At 48.9% G+C, this 12,837-nt stretch overlaps 1 protein-coding gene across 1 annotated transcript in view; it reads right to left on the reverse strand.

Annotated features, from left to right (window-relative positions):
• Positions 1 to 119: 119 nt before the first annotated feature.
• The window catches only part of ITGB7 (integrin subunit beta 7), a 45,028-nt gene continuing 32,310 nt past the window's right edge, over positions 120 to 12,837 (reverse strand). The window contains 9 exon segments of the mRNA XM_083728833.1: positions 120 to 400; positions 1,729 to 1,892; positions 3,002 to 3,207; positions 3,459 to 3,675; positions 4,638 to 4,855; positions 6,460 to 6,653; positions 7,491 to 7,634; positions 10,724 to 10,813; positions 10,902 to 10,997. Coding sequence (XP_083584959.1) covers positions 335 to 400; positions 1,729 to 1,892; positions 3,002 to 3,207; positions 3,459 to 3,675; positions 4,638 to 4,855; positions 6,460 to 6,653; positions 7,491 to 7,634; positions 10,724 to 10,813; positions 10,902 to 10,997 — 1,395 coding nt within the window. The 3' untranslated portion in view covers positions 120 to 334.

A 12,837-nucleotide genomic window follows, 5' to 3' on the forward strand; every position in this document is an offset into this window, starting at 1 on the left:
AACTGTAGCTTCTCCTTTCTTATTTGTTTTCCATTAGTGCTGCACCAATCTGGGGGGGGGGGGGAGGAAATGGCAGAACTAGGAATCTCCAAGTAAAGCACACCTTGTGAAAATAATTCGTTAACCAGTTTTATTATGAAATCGCATCCAGTTCCCTTCCCTCCCACCCCCTGGAAAAAAGTTTAAATTTTATTACTTGGGATTATGCTGCGAGGTAGATAGACCCAAGCTAAGAGATGAAGACATCCCTGTGTTTTTGAGTGAGGCTTCGAACCCAGCTTCTCCATAGTCCAAATCCAGCAGCTGGCACAGTGCTCAAGCCTTTCACCAATCCTCAGTCACTGTTGTACTTGGGATTGATGACTGTGGTGGTGGCACTCCGGTATAGTGGATTGTTCACCTACAAAAGAGGCAAGTAGACAAAGTTGTGTGCCTCTTACTTCCTGTTACAGAATTTGCTATCCCCAAACCAGGTGTGTGTCTCACACGCCTTGGGGGCTCAGCCTCCCATAGTTTTATATGCCTTGAAATAACACTGGGGGGTGAAGCTGTGCGTAGTGGAGTCTTTTAGTCAGGTTGACACTATCTAATAGTGGGGAATTGATTTGGGAAAAGGCCATGGCTGAGGTGGTAGAGCATCTGTTTTGCATCCAAAAGGTCACAGGTTTGATCTGCAGGTAGGTAGGCCAGAGACTTTCCCCTGAAACCCTGGAGAGTCTGCCAGTCAACACTTGACCGCTGGGCTGGATGAACCAACATTACAAGGTAGCTTCCAATGGTGGGACACTTTATGTGGTTGAAAGGGGTTTCCATCATTTTCTGTTAACATTTTTTGGAACAACAATAAAATGCATCTAGGTTCATTACATGATGTCAGGGAACTGACATCGGAGCTAGAGGCGGAGGGAAGGCTCCAGAGGGATGCTGGAGAGGGTCCCAGTAGGGAGAGAGGCAGCCCATCTGCTGGGGAAGGAAATCAGCATAACACCAGTGGAGAAGGGGGGCAGATGGGGGAATCGGAGAGGAGGCTCCAGGACTCTTCACCGGAGACCAGCGGGGAGAGCACGGGTCCTCCGCTGCCCACACCCTCCCTGCGCAGAAGACTTCCGCGCAGGGAGAGTAGGAGGAGACTTGGTGTCAAAGAACTTCTTTGCTGGAAGAAGTTCAAGAAACACCCACTGACGGATTCTGCCAGCGACTGAGACAGCCACGAAGTGAAGGGCTGTCCAGACAGAAAGGGTTCAACCAGGTAACCTAGCCAGGAGTGGTGGCAACTTACGCACGAGCAACCCCTATAATCATTACACATGATTACCAGATCCAGCTGCTGCTTTGGTCACAGGCTGAGCTAAGGTGGGTCTCAGCGACATGGATATACGCTGAATGAAGTTATGAACATGGTTGGGCCTCAACTTTGAAGAGTTGACGTCTGCTCATCTAAAAAGTGATCAAGGAAGTGGGGATGTTAAAAATCGGACTCTTCACACGTGCCTAACTTGCCCCTTTATGCATAGAGCGTTTAGCCTTCCAGCTTTGGGCTTGCTGTAAACGCTCCACTGTTGTGGCCCCACCATTCCTTTTAGAGAATGAACGTAACTTTTGTTCCAGGAAACAGCAGCCCAGTCAGGGCTGAGAAATTCCCTGACTTGGATAAGGAGCAGGTGAGATCAGAGTGAGGCTGACATAAACTAACTGCAGCCTTCAGGTAGGGAAGGAAGGAGCACTGACCTCATTCCACTTGGCGTCCTTCCTCTCCTTTTCAAAACGCTTGAACTCCCTCCGGTCATAGATCTCCAAGACGATGCGGTAGACTATTATGAGGAAGAGCCCAAATAACACCAAGCCCAGCACTGAGCTCAGTACCAGCTTGAATGTCTTCTCGGTTGTGTTACCTGGCAGTTTAGAAGAAAGGAGCTATGAGGATCTGCAGCTGAGCTGAGAAGCAAGTGTCCCTTCCTCATTTATTTATTGGACTTACTCCCTTCTCCTGCTACTGTCATGCACACATACTCTGCTAACAGTTATTGTAACAATAATAATCATTTATTATTCATATGCCGCCCATCTTTCTGGATTGCCCCAACCACTCTGGGTGGCTACCAAAAGAATATTAAAAACATGATGAAACATCAAACATTAAAAAAGTCAGATAGTTGTTTATTTCCTTGACATCTCATGGGAGGGCATTCCACAGGGCGGGTGCCACCACCAAGAAGGCCCTCTGCCTGGTTCCCTGTAACCACTTCTTGCAGTGAGGGAACTGCCAGAAGGCCCTCGGAGCTGAATCTCAGTGTCCGAGCTGAACAATGGGGCTGGAGACGCTCCTTCAGGTATACTGGGCCGAAACAGTTTGGGGCTTTAAAGGTCAGCACTTTGAATTGTGCCCGGAAACATACGGGGAGCCAATGTAGGTCTTTCAGGACCAGTGTTATGTGGTCTCGGCGGCCACTCTCAGTGACCAGTCTGACAGCCTCATTCTGGATTAGTTGTAGTTTCCGAGTCACCTTCAAAGGTAGCCCCACGTGGAGCACATGGCAGTAGTCCAGTCAAGAGATAGCCACAGCATGTACCACTCAGGTGGCAGAGGGCACAGGCCAGGAGGGTCTCAGCTTGCATACCAGATGCAGCTGGTAGACAGCCGCCCTGGACACAGAATTAACCTGCGCCTCCATGGACAGCTGTGAGTCGCCCTTGGAAGGGGTCAACGGATGACATCAAGTCGCATACAGCCTGAGGTACAACTTAGGCTCCAGAAGAATCTGGTGCCACTGAAACTTCTGCCCACTGTGGGTCAATGTGCCTTCTGTCACAGACCTCAAAATAGTCTGGCCTTAAGAACACAAGAAGAGCCTTGTCGCATCAGTCCAGAGGCTCACCTACTCCTGTTGAAACGGCGACCAATCAGATGCCCCTACAAGTTGCCCAGAAACAGGGCAACCTCCTGCAATAGCCCCTTCCTGCAACAAAGGCTCTCCTGCCCTTCTTTCCTGTGCCCACTTACCTTCTTTGCCATTCACCATCAGGATGATGGCGCCCTTGCTGTCCCTCTCAATGAGGTAGATGAGGAGGCTGCCATCTTCCGCTTTGGTCTGGCACCATCTTTCATCGGTGGCGGAGGCCGGCACCACATTCACCGTCTGGTTGCAGGATGCACTACAAGTCTCCCGCAGCAGCCCAGTTCCAAAGGCCCTGCACTCCGCACAATTCCTGCCAACACCCAAGAGCAGCCGTGAGCATTTTTTGCTCGTGCATCTAACTACAGCATAAGGACACCCTTTCTACAATGGTCAGGAAAAGCGGGAGGAAGACACACTGGCAGTTGTAAGCTGTGCTCCATGCTCGGTTTGGCCACAGTTGCAGAGATACCTGAGAAATGGAGCTTGCTGTCCCTCCACCCCACCCACCCCCCTGTTAGAAAGTAGGCCAGGCCCTCTCCTAAGACCACGTCAGAATCTCACCTGTGCTCCTCACAGGGTGTCTGGCAGTCAGCACAGCGGCTGCAGTGACTGTCAAACCAGCCAGCGTCACAATGGCATCTGTTGCAGGCACAATGCCCGTGACCGCTGCACACAACACCCTCCTGTGTGCATCCACTGGTCTCCAGGCTGCACTGGCACGCACTGCCAGTATAGTTCTGATGGCACTCACAGTTGCCGCATCTGCATTGCCCGTTGCCTACCAGTACAAAGAGAAATGTCTGTTGGCATTACAGAGTTCCTTCACAAAGCCATTCCACCCACATCTATATATTTCTTATTCAGCAACCTTTCTGCCTTTCGACATGCCAGCGGACATTGGGTGCCCTCACACTTTGAGGCGCACTTTTGTAAGCATGAGGGCTAGAAAGTTGCTCTTCTTAAATGAAATCGTGAGTCTGGAGAAGCTGGATTCTGTGCTCAGTACTGTGCTTTTCCTGCACTGCAGTTTATAAACACACCCCTAGGAGTATTTGGACTCCTCCAGGGGACTGTTTGTTGAGCATTCACCCTGTTTGGTTTACACAAAACTTATTCCGAGGTTAGACTATGTTTGGTCTTAATTGAGCATTCTGTTTTTGCTTGCAGGGCAAATGAACATTTCATCCTTATTAGCTGGTGTGTTAATCATTTCCTTATCTGCAAAAAGCCTTGCTTATTTTAAAAGGGGATTTGTTGCATGAAGTTGACAGAAGCACATTAACCACCTTCAACTGCACAAATCTGAATTTCCAGTGTGTGCTTCAATCCCCCCCCCAGCCCCCAAATACAGTGGTACCTCAGGTTAAGTACTTAATTTGTTCCGGAGGTCCGTTCTTAACCTGAAACTGTTCTTAACCTGAAGCACCACTTTAGCTAATGGGGCCTCCTGCTGCCGCCGGAGCACGATTTCTGTTATCATCCTGAAGCAAAGTTCTTAACCTGAAGCACTATTTCTGGGTTAGTGGAGTCTGTAACCTGAAGCGTATGTAACCCGAGGTACCACTGTACTGAGAATTTGGAGGCAACATTAGCAGCCTGCTTTCCTCCTTAAAACCTATGGAAATACCCTCTCTGGCTACAGTAAAGCCACCAACATCCCCACTGGTGCCACTAATGACTGCGTTGTCCAACATCTGCCAGGTTAAAACGGCGGCAGCCCTACCATTAGGTGGTTTTTACCTCCACAGAGCTGCCCATTGTGCCTTTCGCAGCCAGCGTTGTCACACTTGCAGAGGGGTCCACTCGCCTGGGCATTGCACTGGCACTTCCCGCACACACACTGGCCCTTGCCGCTGCACACTGGGCCCGTGTCATTCGCATCTCGGCACATGGCTTCTGCATCCACCAGCTCCTCTGGCTTGCACTCACACAGCCGGCCGACGTGGCCCTTCTGGCAGCTACAAGAGCAAAGACAGCACATGGGTGGGGTGGGTCAGAGCTGCTGAACCAGACTCATCAGAAGAGAAGAAGAGCTTTGGATTTGATATCCCACTTTATCACTACCCGAAGGAGTCTCAAAGTGGCTAACATTCTCCTTTCCCTTCCTCCTCCACAACAAACACTCTGTGAGGTAAGTGGGGCTGAGAGATTCAGAAAAGTGTGACTGGCCCAAGGTCATCCAGCAGCTGCATATGGAGGAGTGGGGAATCGAACCCAGTTCACCAGATTACGAGTTTACCGCTCTTAACCACTACACCAAGCTGGCTGAGCCTGGTTTTTTCTACTCTCAACCCAAGAAGCCTAGCAAATAGGCCTCTGCCCCACCAGCTTGCCTGCCCTCAGCCAGCCCCAACGGCCTGCCTTATCTTTATTTTTAACCAATCCAGAAAGCTCTGTGGCTGCAGTGTTGCCTCTCTCTGGTTCTACGTCCCCCACCATTTGGGATTCCCTGTACCAGCACGAAAAAGGGCATCAGCCACGACGGAATCCTAGCTGCCCTCTCGCCCTAAAGCAGCAACCCAAACGATCATGGGGCTTAGAGGAAATGCAGGGGCGTTTGAGCCTTTTCTAATCCGGAGTGGAAAAGAAACAACTGATTTTGGGATAGTGGGGGAAATGGGACTGGGTTGGGTTTTCTAAAATTATCAAGGGGGTAGGTTGGAGACAGAGTACAGTGGTGCCTCGGGTTACATACGCTTTAGGTTACAGATGCTTCAGGTTACAGACTCCGCTAACCCAGAAATAGTGCTTCAGGTTAAGAACTTTGCTTCAGGATGAGAACAAAAATCGTGCTCCAGCGGCACGGCAGCAGCAGGAGGCCCCATTAGCTAAAGTGGTGCTTCAGGTTAAGAACAGTTTCAGGTTAAGAACTGACCACCAGAACGAATTAAGTACCGTATTTTTCGCTCTACAGTAGTGCCCCGCAAGACGAATGCCTCGCAAGACGGAAAACTCGCTAGACGAAAGAGTTTTCCGTTTTGGAGGTGCTTCGCAAAACGAATTTCCTATGGGCTTGCTTCGCAAGACGAAAATGTCTTGCAAGTTCCTGCGGGTTTTTTCCCCCTCCCCCCCTTTTTCTAAGCCGCTAAAAGCTGCTAATAGCGCTAATCCGTCAATGGGCTTGCTTCGCAAGACGAAAAAACCGCAAGACGAAGAGACTCGCAGAACGGATTCTTTTCATCTTGCGAGGCACCACTGTATAACACGCACCCGACCATAACACACACGTAGTTTTTAGAGGAGGAAAATCCGTAGGCATGCCACCCATAGGCATTTCCTCCATAACACGCACAGACATTTCCCCTTACTTTCTAGGAGGAAAAAAGTGAGTGTTATGGTGCAAAAAATACGGTACTTAACCTGAGGTACCACTGTAATCATTTCCCCTTCAGTATGTAATACTAGAATCCAGGGTCACAATTGGTAATAGATTCAGAAGAAAGGATTCATTTCCACAATACATAATTAAGGCTGCAATCTTAATCCCTGTTATCTAGGTGTGTGTGTGTCTGTGTGTCTACACACATGGAGAGAAGGGGGTCATGTTTCTCAAACTTAATACCTGCAGATGCCACAGGTGAGGTTGCCACGGCCGCCAGAACAGTAAGGCGCATAGGACTGCGTATCTCCGCATTGGCAGTCGCAGACTGTCGCCACTTCTATATGCACCTCCTCACTCACTCCTAGAACTCGCAGCACCACCTTCTGGGGACCAGGCAGGCAGGTGGTGGCCTTTATCCGTACTGAGAATTCCACCTGTGGGAGGGGGAGCAACTGAGATAAGGAAAGAGCGACCGCCGCCATTGCCATCCATATTACTCTTAACCAGGGACGGAGAAGCTGTAGCCCTCCAGGTGCTGCTGAGCTTTCCCTGCTATCAGCCGCCAGTCAATAATAGGGCCAATGGTTGGAGGGGGGGTGGAACATCTGGAGGGCCTCGGCTTCCCTTACCCTGCTCCATGTCAATTAGTGGAAACAGAATAGGACCTATAACTATAAAACCTGTTCTACACATCTCTACTGTTTCCTCCCTCCCTGTTCTAAACATCTTTACTGTTCCTCCCTCCCTGTTCTAGATGCCTCTACTGTTCCTCCATGTTCTAAACACCTTTACTGTTCCTCCCTCCCTGTTCTAGATGTCTCTACTGTTCCTCCCTGTTCTAAACATCATTACTGTTCTCCACTCCCTGTTCTAGATGTCTCTGTTCCTCCCTTCCTTTTTTCCCTCCAACTAAGCCAACCCTGATGCCTTGGAACAAATAGAAAGCACTGACTTAATAGGTCAGGATTGGGGAGGGCTTTTCTGCCTGAGGGGCCACTCTCCCTTCTGGACAACCATCCAAGGACCACATGACAGTGGTGGCTAAAAATGGGCAAGTAACTATTACAAATTTTACCTTTCTACAGTAGGCTTGTTTCTCCACAAATGCACAAGCCATACTCCATACAGACAAGCAAGAGGACTCGTCTGAGTCCAAGAACACTCAGGCTATAAAGTGGGTGTGGCCTGTAAAGAGGGGGTGTGGCCTCGGGGGAGTTCCAAGGGACACGTAGGCCTAGATTGGGTTCACCACCCCCGATCTAAGTGCTCACCTGCTGGTTGACGCGTACGCCAAGGCATTCCCCACCCTGCGTGCGCCCAGAAGTTCCCGAGTCGCCACAGTGCGAGTCGTAAGCAATGGCGATGCCAGGAGCAAGGTCTGAAGAGTGCACCAAGTTCACGGTGGACGAGAGGCTCTGTGGGGAGACCAGCCATGTGAACGTGAGCCTAGACTTCGGGTGAGTGTCTGCCTTCTGACACTGTAGCACCAGTTGCTGAGCTGAAGATCCAAAGATCCACAATTCAAGACCCAACACAGTCATTTGCTGACTCTAGGCACTCGGGGTGGGATAATGCTGGACAACTTTACAGGGTTGTTGTAAATCATATTTGGGTATGTAATGCACTTTGAACTTATTAGTATTCTAGCTCACTATTACATTCATAGGCTCTTCCAAGGCCCATGAATCCTCAGACCTGATCAGTGGGTGATATTGAATACTAGTCATAGGAGTAGACCCATTGCAGTCAATAGACTTTCATCCATTTATTTCAGTGTCTCCTCTATGCATAATTTAAGCATACGCAGTACGCACCATACATTTGAATAATCCTGGGAACAGTAGTTTGTTAGGGGTGCTGGGAACTATAGCTCTGAGAGGCAAATTACAGTTCCCAGGATTCTTTGAGAGAGTATGTATGTTCCAAATGTGTCCACAGTCTTGGCTGATGTTACCTAGTGTCCATCGCCAGCAGAGGGCAGAATCAGCAAATCTGGTACAGAACAGAACAGAAGTGCTTTCTTGTTCTATTCACTTGTAAAAAGGACCCCTGGACGATTAAGTCCAGTCAATGGTGACTATGGGGTTGTGGTGCTCATCTCACTTTCAGGGCGAGGGAGCCGCCGTTTATCCAGATAGCTTTCCGGGTCATGTGGCCCCTGCCCTGTGGAACGCCCTCCCACTAGATGTCAAAGAGAAAAACAACTACCAGACTTTTAGAAGACATCTGAAGGCAGCCCTGTTTAGGGAAGCTTTCAATCTTTAACAGACTACAGTGGTACCTCAGGTTACATATGCTTCAGGTTGCATATGCTTCAGGTTACAGACTCTGCTAACGCAGAAACAGTACCTCAGGTTAAGAACTTTGCTTCAGGATGAGAACAGAAATTGCACGGCGGTGGTGCGGCAGGCCCCATTAGCTAAAGTGTTGCTTCAGGTTAAGAACAGTTTTAGGTTAAGAACGGACCTCCGGAACGAATTAAGTACGTAACCAGAGGTACCACTGTACTGTATTTTAATATTTTGTTGGAAGCCGCCCAGAGTGGCTGGGGAAATCCAGCCAGATAGGCAGGGTATAAATATATTTTTTTTAATTATTATTATTATTATTATTATTATTATTATTATTATTAACCGCTTCTGGCACAATGGAACACTGTGACAGAAAGACCGTTTACCTCTCTGCCGCAGCAGTATCTATTTATCTACTTACACTGGTGTGCTTTATGAACTGCTAGGTTTGCAGGAGCTGGAACAGAGCAACAGGAGCTCACCCATCACGGGGATTTGAACCGCCAACCTTCTGATCGGCAAGCCCAAGAGGCTCAGTGGTTTAGACCACAGCGCCACCCGCGTCCCTTATTCACTTGTATCCTGTTCTTGGCCAGGGAAGCTTTCCATCCAGGCAGTTTGCAGTGCTGCAGAAGGTGACTCATGGAACATTTATCTGAGCAAAGTTCCAGCAGATCGCATGTGGTTCTCCAGCAGTCTTCATGCAGGCAGTGACCAGGTCCACCCTCGCTTAACTTCAGACATACTGTAGCATCAATGTGGACCCACAGGTGGCTCAAGGTAACTAAGCAAGCAAGCAAGCCAGGCCAGGAGGAAATGCATTCAGGATCACTAGCTAATCTCCCCTAGATGAAAAGGCCTTCCTTGCCCTATATAGAGTGTGGTGTGTTGGACTAGGATCTGGGAGACCAGGAATCAAAACCCAACATTGCCATGAAGCTCACTGGGTGAATCTGGGACTCTAGCTGTGTTCACAGCTATGCCAAATCATGGCTTAGCATGAACTCCCTCCTGGCTTTGCTTCTCCCTGGTCAGTGTGATGTGGTAGCTAAGCCATGGTTTGGTTTTGCATGTTTCTCCTCCTCAGTCACAAGGGTGTTTCCTATGGAGAGACCTTAACCATGACCCCAGGCTTGGATAATGCACTAAGCCAAACCTTGGCTTAGCTACTATCCTAACATTGAACTAAAAGGCCCAGAGGAGGAAAGTGGGTGCAAGTTCATCACTGGAAGCCAGAACCTTCAGGCAGTCACAGTAAGCCATACCTTGGCTTACCTTGAGGTGCAAACCAAACCACTTTCTCTCAGCCTATCCTACCTTCACAGGGTTGTTGTGAGGATAAAATTGGGGGTGGGGAGACCTACGTACACCACCTTATAATAAATAAATAAAAATAAAAATCTACATGGGACATGCTTTTCATATTGAAAATGTGAACCTTCGTTTGCTGCAACAGGCTAACATGGCTCCGGTGGTGGTGGTGTCCACCTTGAAAATATAATTACCGTATTTTTCACTCCATAAGACACACTTTTTTCTTCCTAAAAAGTAAGGAGAAATGTCTGCGCGTCTTATGGAGCAAATGCGTGGTCCCTGGAGCCGAATTGCCCAGGGATGAAAAGCAGATCATGCTTTTTTTTTTTGAAAGAGGGAAGTGGGTGTTGAAAGGAAGCAGCTGATCAGCAAGCGATCGAGGAGGGAGATAAGGGACACTAGAGATAAAGGAGGCTGCCTGGGAGGGGGGAGGTAAAAGCCCATGGATCCTCAGGGTTTTTGCATTGGGTCACCCCAAATTCACCATCAGATCACATAGCATATCCATGGCTACAGCCTGCACCAAAAAAATCACGCACCCACTGTTGCCTGGGGCTGCAATGGCACAAAAACATGGTTACAAAGCATGGGTCCACATGGATCTTCAGGATTTTTGCATTGTGTGACCCCAAATTCACCATCAGATCACATAGCATATCCTTGGCTACAGCCTGCACCACAAAAATCATACATCCAGTGTTTCGTTCAGAATATTTTTTCCCCCTTGTTTTCCTCCTCTAAAAACTAGGTGCATCTTATGGTCGGGTGCGTCTTATGGAGCGAAAAATACGGTAAATCACAGAATGTCCATTACCCCTTTGGGCTTGGCTCTATTCCAGGGGGCTCCTGTGGGCCTCCCCCAAGGGGTTCTGCCCCTTGCTACCCATACTCAGCCTCACACTGTAGGCGTCTGCGATGAGCTGCACCACGTTGCTGGAATCCTCCATCAGTTCCCCAACCACGGACTTGGGTATGAGCCTGCTCAGTTCCTGAGAGGAAAGGGGAAAGTCAGAGTGAGCGGCACACCCACAGCCCTCAGGTTTCCCCTACTCCTCTGCCTTCCGGTTCAGCACTCACCTCATACATAGAAAGCCTGGGCCCAGTCACGGCAAATATGGCCTGGATGTTAGATTCAGACAGCACCTCGGCCAAGTGTGCAACTGAGGGGTAGTCCTGCAAAGAGACAAGAGAATGGGGTCACGTTCAAAGGAGTCTCTGCTTAGATTTTCCTCTCTTCCCCCACTCTACATTTACCTCTCTTGCCGGAAGGGGGGTTAGAATCTGGAAGCCTTGACTCAAAAAGATCTAAACCAAAAGTGGCTAACCTGTGCCCCATCAGATGTCAGGTGGACTACAACTCCCAGCTCCCAGGAGTGGTCATGCTAGCTGGGACCAATGGGAGTTGGGCATTCAGTAACACCTGGAGGGCCACAGATTCCATAAACCTTGGTATAAATGCTGAAAAAATATACTGTATGCATTTATGTCATTAGTCACTTTAAATTATTTAAGCCAAGATCTTGACTTTCAGGTCGTTGGGACACTGGATGCGATCTTGTACAGAGTCAGACTGTTAAATAAATAAATAAATAAATAAATACATACATACATACATACATACATACATACTGTCCACTCTGGGCAGCTTCCAACAGAACACTAAAATACAATAACCTATTAAACATTAAAAGCTTCCCTAAACAGGGCTGCCCTCAGATGTCTTCTAAAAGTTTGGTAGTTATTTTTCTCTTTGACATCTGGTGGGAGGGCGTTCCACAGGGCAGGTGCCACTACCGAGAAGGCCCTCTGCCTGGTTCCCTGTAACTTGGCTTCTTGCAACGAGGGAACCGCCAGAAGGCCCTCGGAGCTGGATTTCAGTGTCTGGGCAGAACAATGGGGGTGGAGACGCTCCTTCAGGTATACTGGACTGAGGCCATTTAGGGCTTTAAAGGTCAGCACCAACACTTTGAATTGTGCTCGGAAAAGTGCTGGGAGCCAATGTAGGTCTTTCAAGACCGGTGTTATGTGGTCTCTGCGGCCGCCCCCAGTCACCAGTCTAGCTGCCGCATTCTGGATTAGCTGTAGTTTCTGGGTCACCTTCAAAGGTAGCCCCACATAGAGCGCACTGCAGTAGTCCAAGCAAGAGATACCGGTAACTAGAGCATGCACCACTCTGGCGAGACTGTGGGCAGGCAGGGTCTGTTAATCTGTCCAGCCTAGTAGTGTCTACACTGACTGACAGCAGCTCTCTGGGTTCAGACAAGCCCTACCTGGAGATGTTTGGGAGTGAGACTGAGACCTTCTGCCACTGAACTGTGGCCCATTTCAGCTAAATTTTGGGTTTCCTGTGCTGCTAAGGACACCAGATTCTGTCTCTAATGGCTCCTAGCTCCTGATTTGTAGGCTGAAGGTCTCAGATCCAGCTCCTGGCACCTCCAGTTGAAAGGCCCTTTGATGGTAGGCCTTGAAGAGCCTGAGCCAAGCAATGAGGCTAACTAACTATGGGGCAGTTTCTAAATGGGCTCGGCCCACTATACCTGAAGGAGCGTTTCCAGCCCCATTGTTGAGCCTAGACACTGAGGTCCAGCTCAGAGGGCCTTCTGGCGGTTCCCTCACTGCGAGAATGGCACCCCACATTCCCCAAACAGTGCTAGCCAGTGAAGTGCAGAGAATCACGATGCTGCAGAAGAGTTAACTCCCACTACAGAGGGAGAGCTAGATGTTAAGAGCCATTTTTGATGGCAGGTGTGTTATGTAACATCACATCTTGTATGGACATTGGGAGTACTGTAAATGTTGTGGAACAATTCCAAGCTGGCTTATTCAGCATGAAGAATAGTCTTGTCAATGCCCCATTTTGTGTGCTTTGAATAAAGTTGGCAGCTAGTGATTTAGAGTAGGGAGGGATGGCTTCTGTTCCTAATAACAATAAAATATAAATAAATAACTTTTCATTTATACCCCGCCCATCTGGCTGGGTTTCCCCAACCACTCTGGGTGGCTACCAAAAGAA

Source organism: Podarcis gaigeae (assembly GCF_964106915.1).
Source record: "Podarcis gaigeae genome assembly, chromosome: 2".
Classification (NCBI taxonomy): Eukaryota; Metazoa; Chordata; class Lepidosauria; order Squamata; family Lacertidae; genus Podarcis; species Podarcis gaigeae.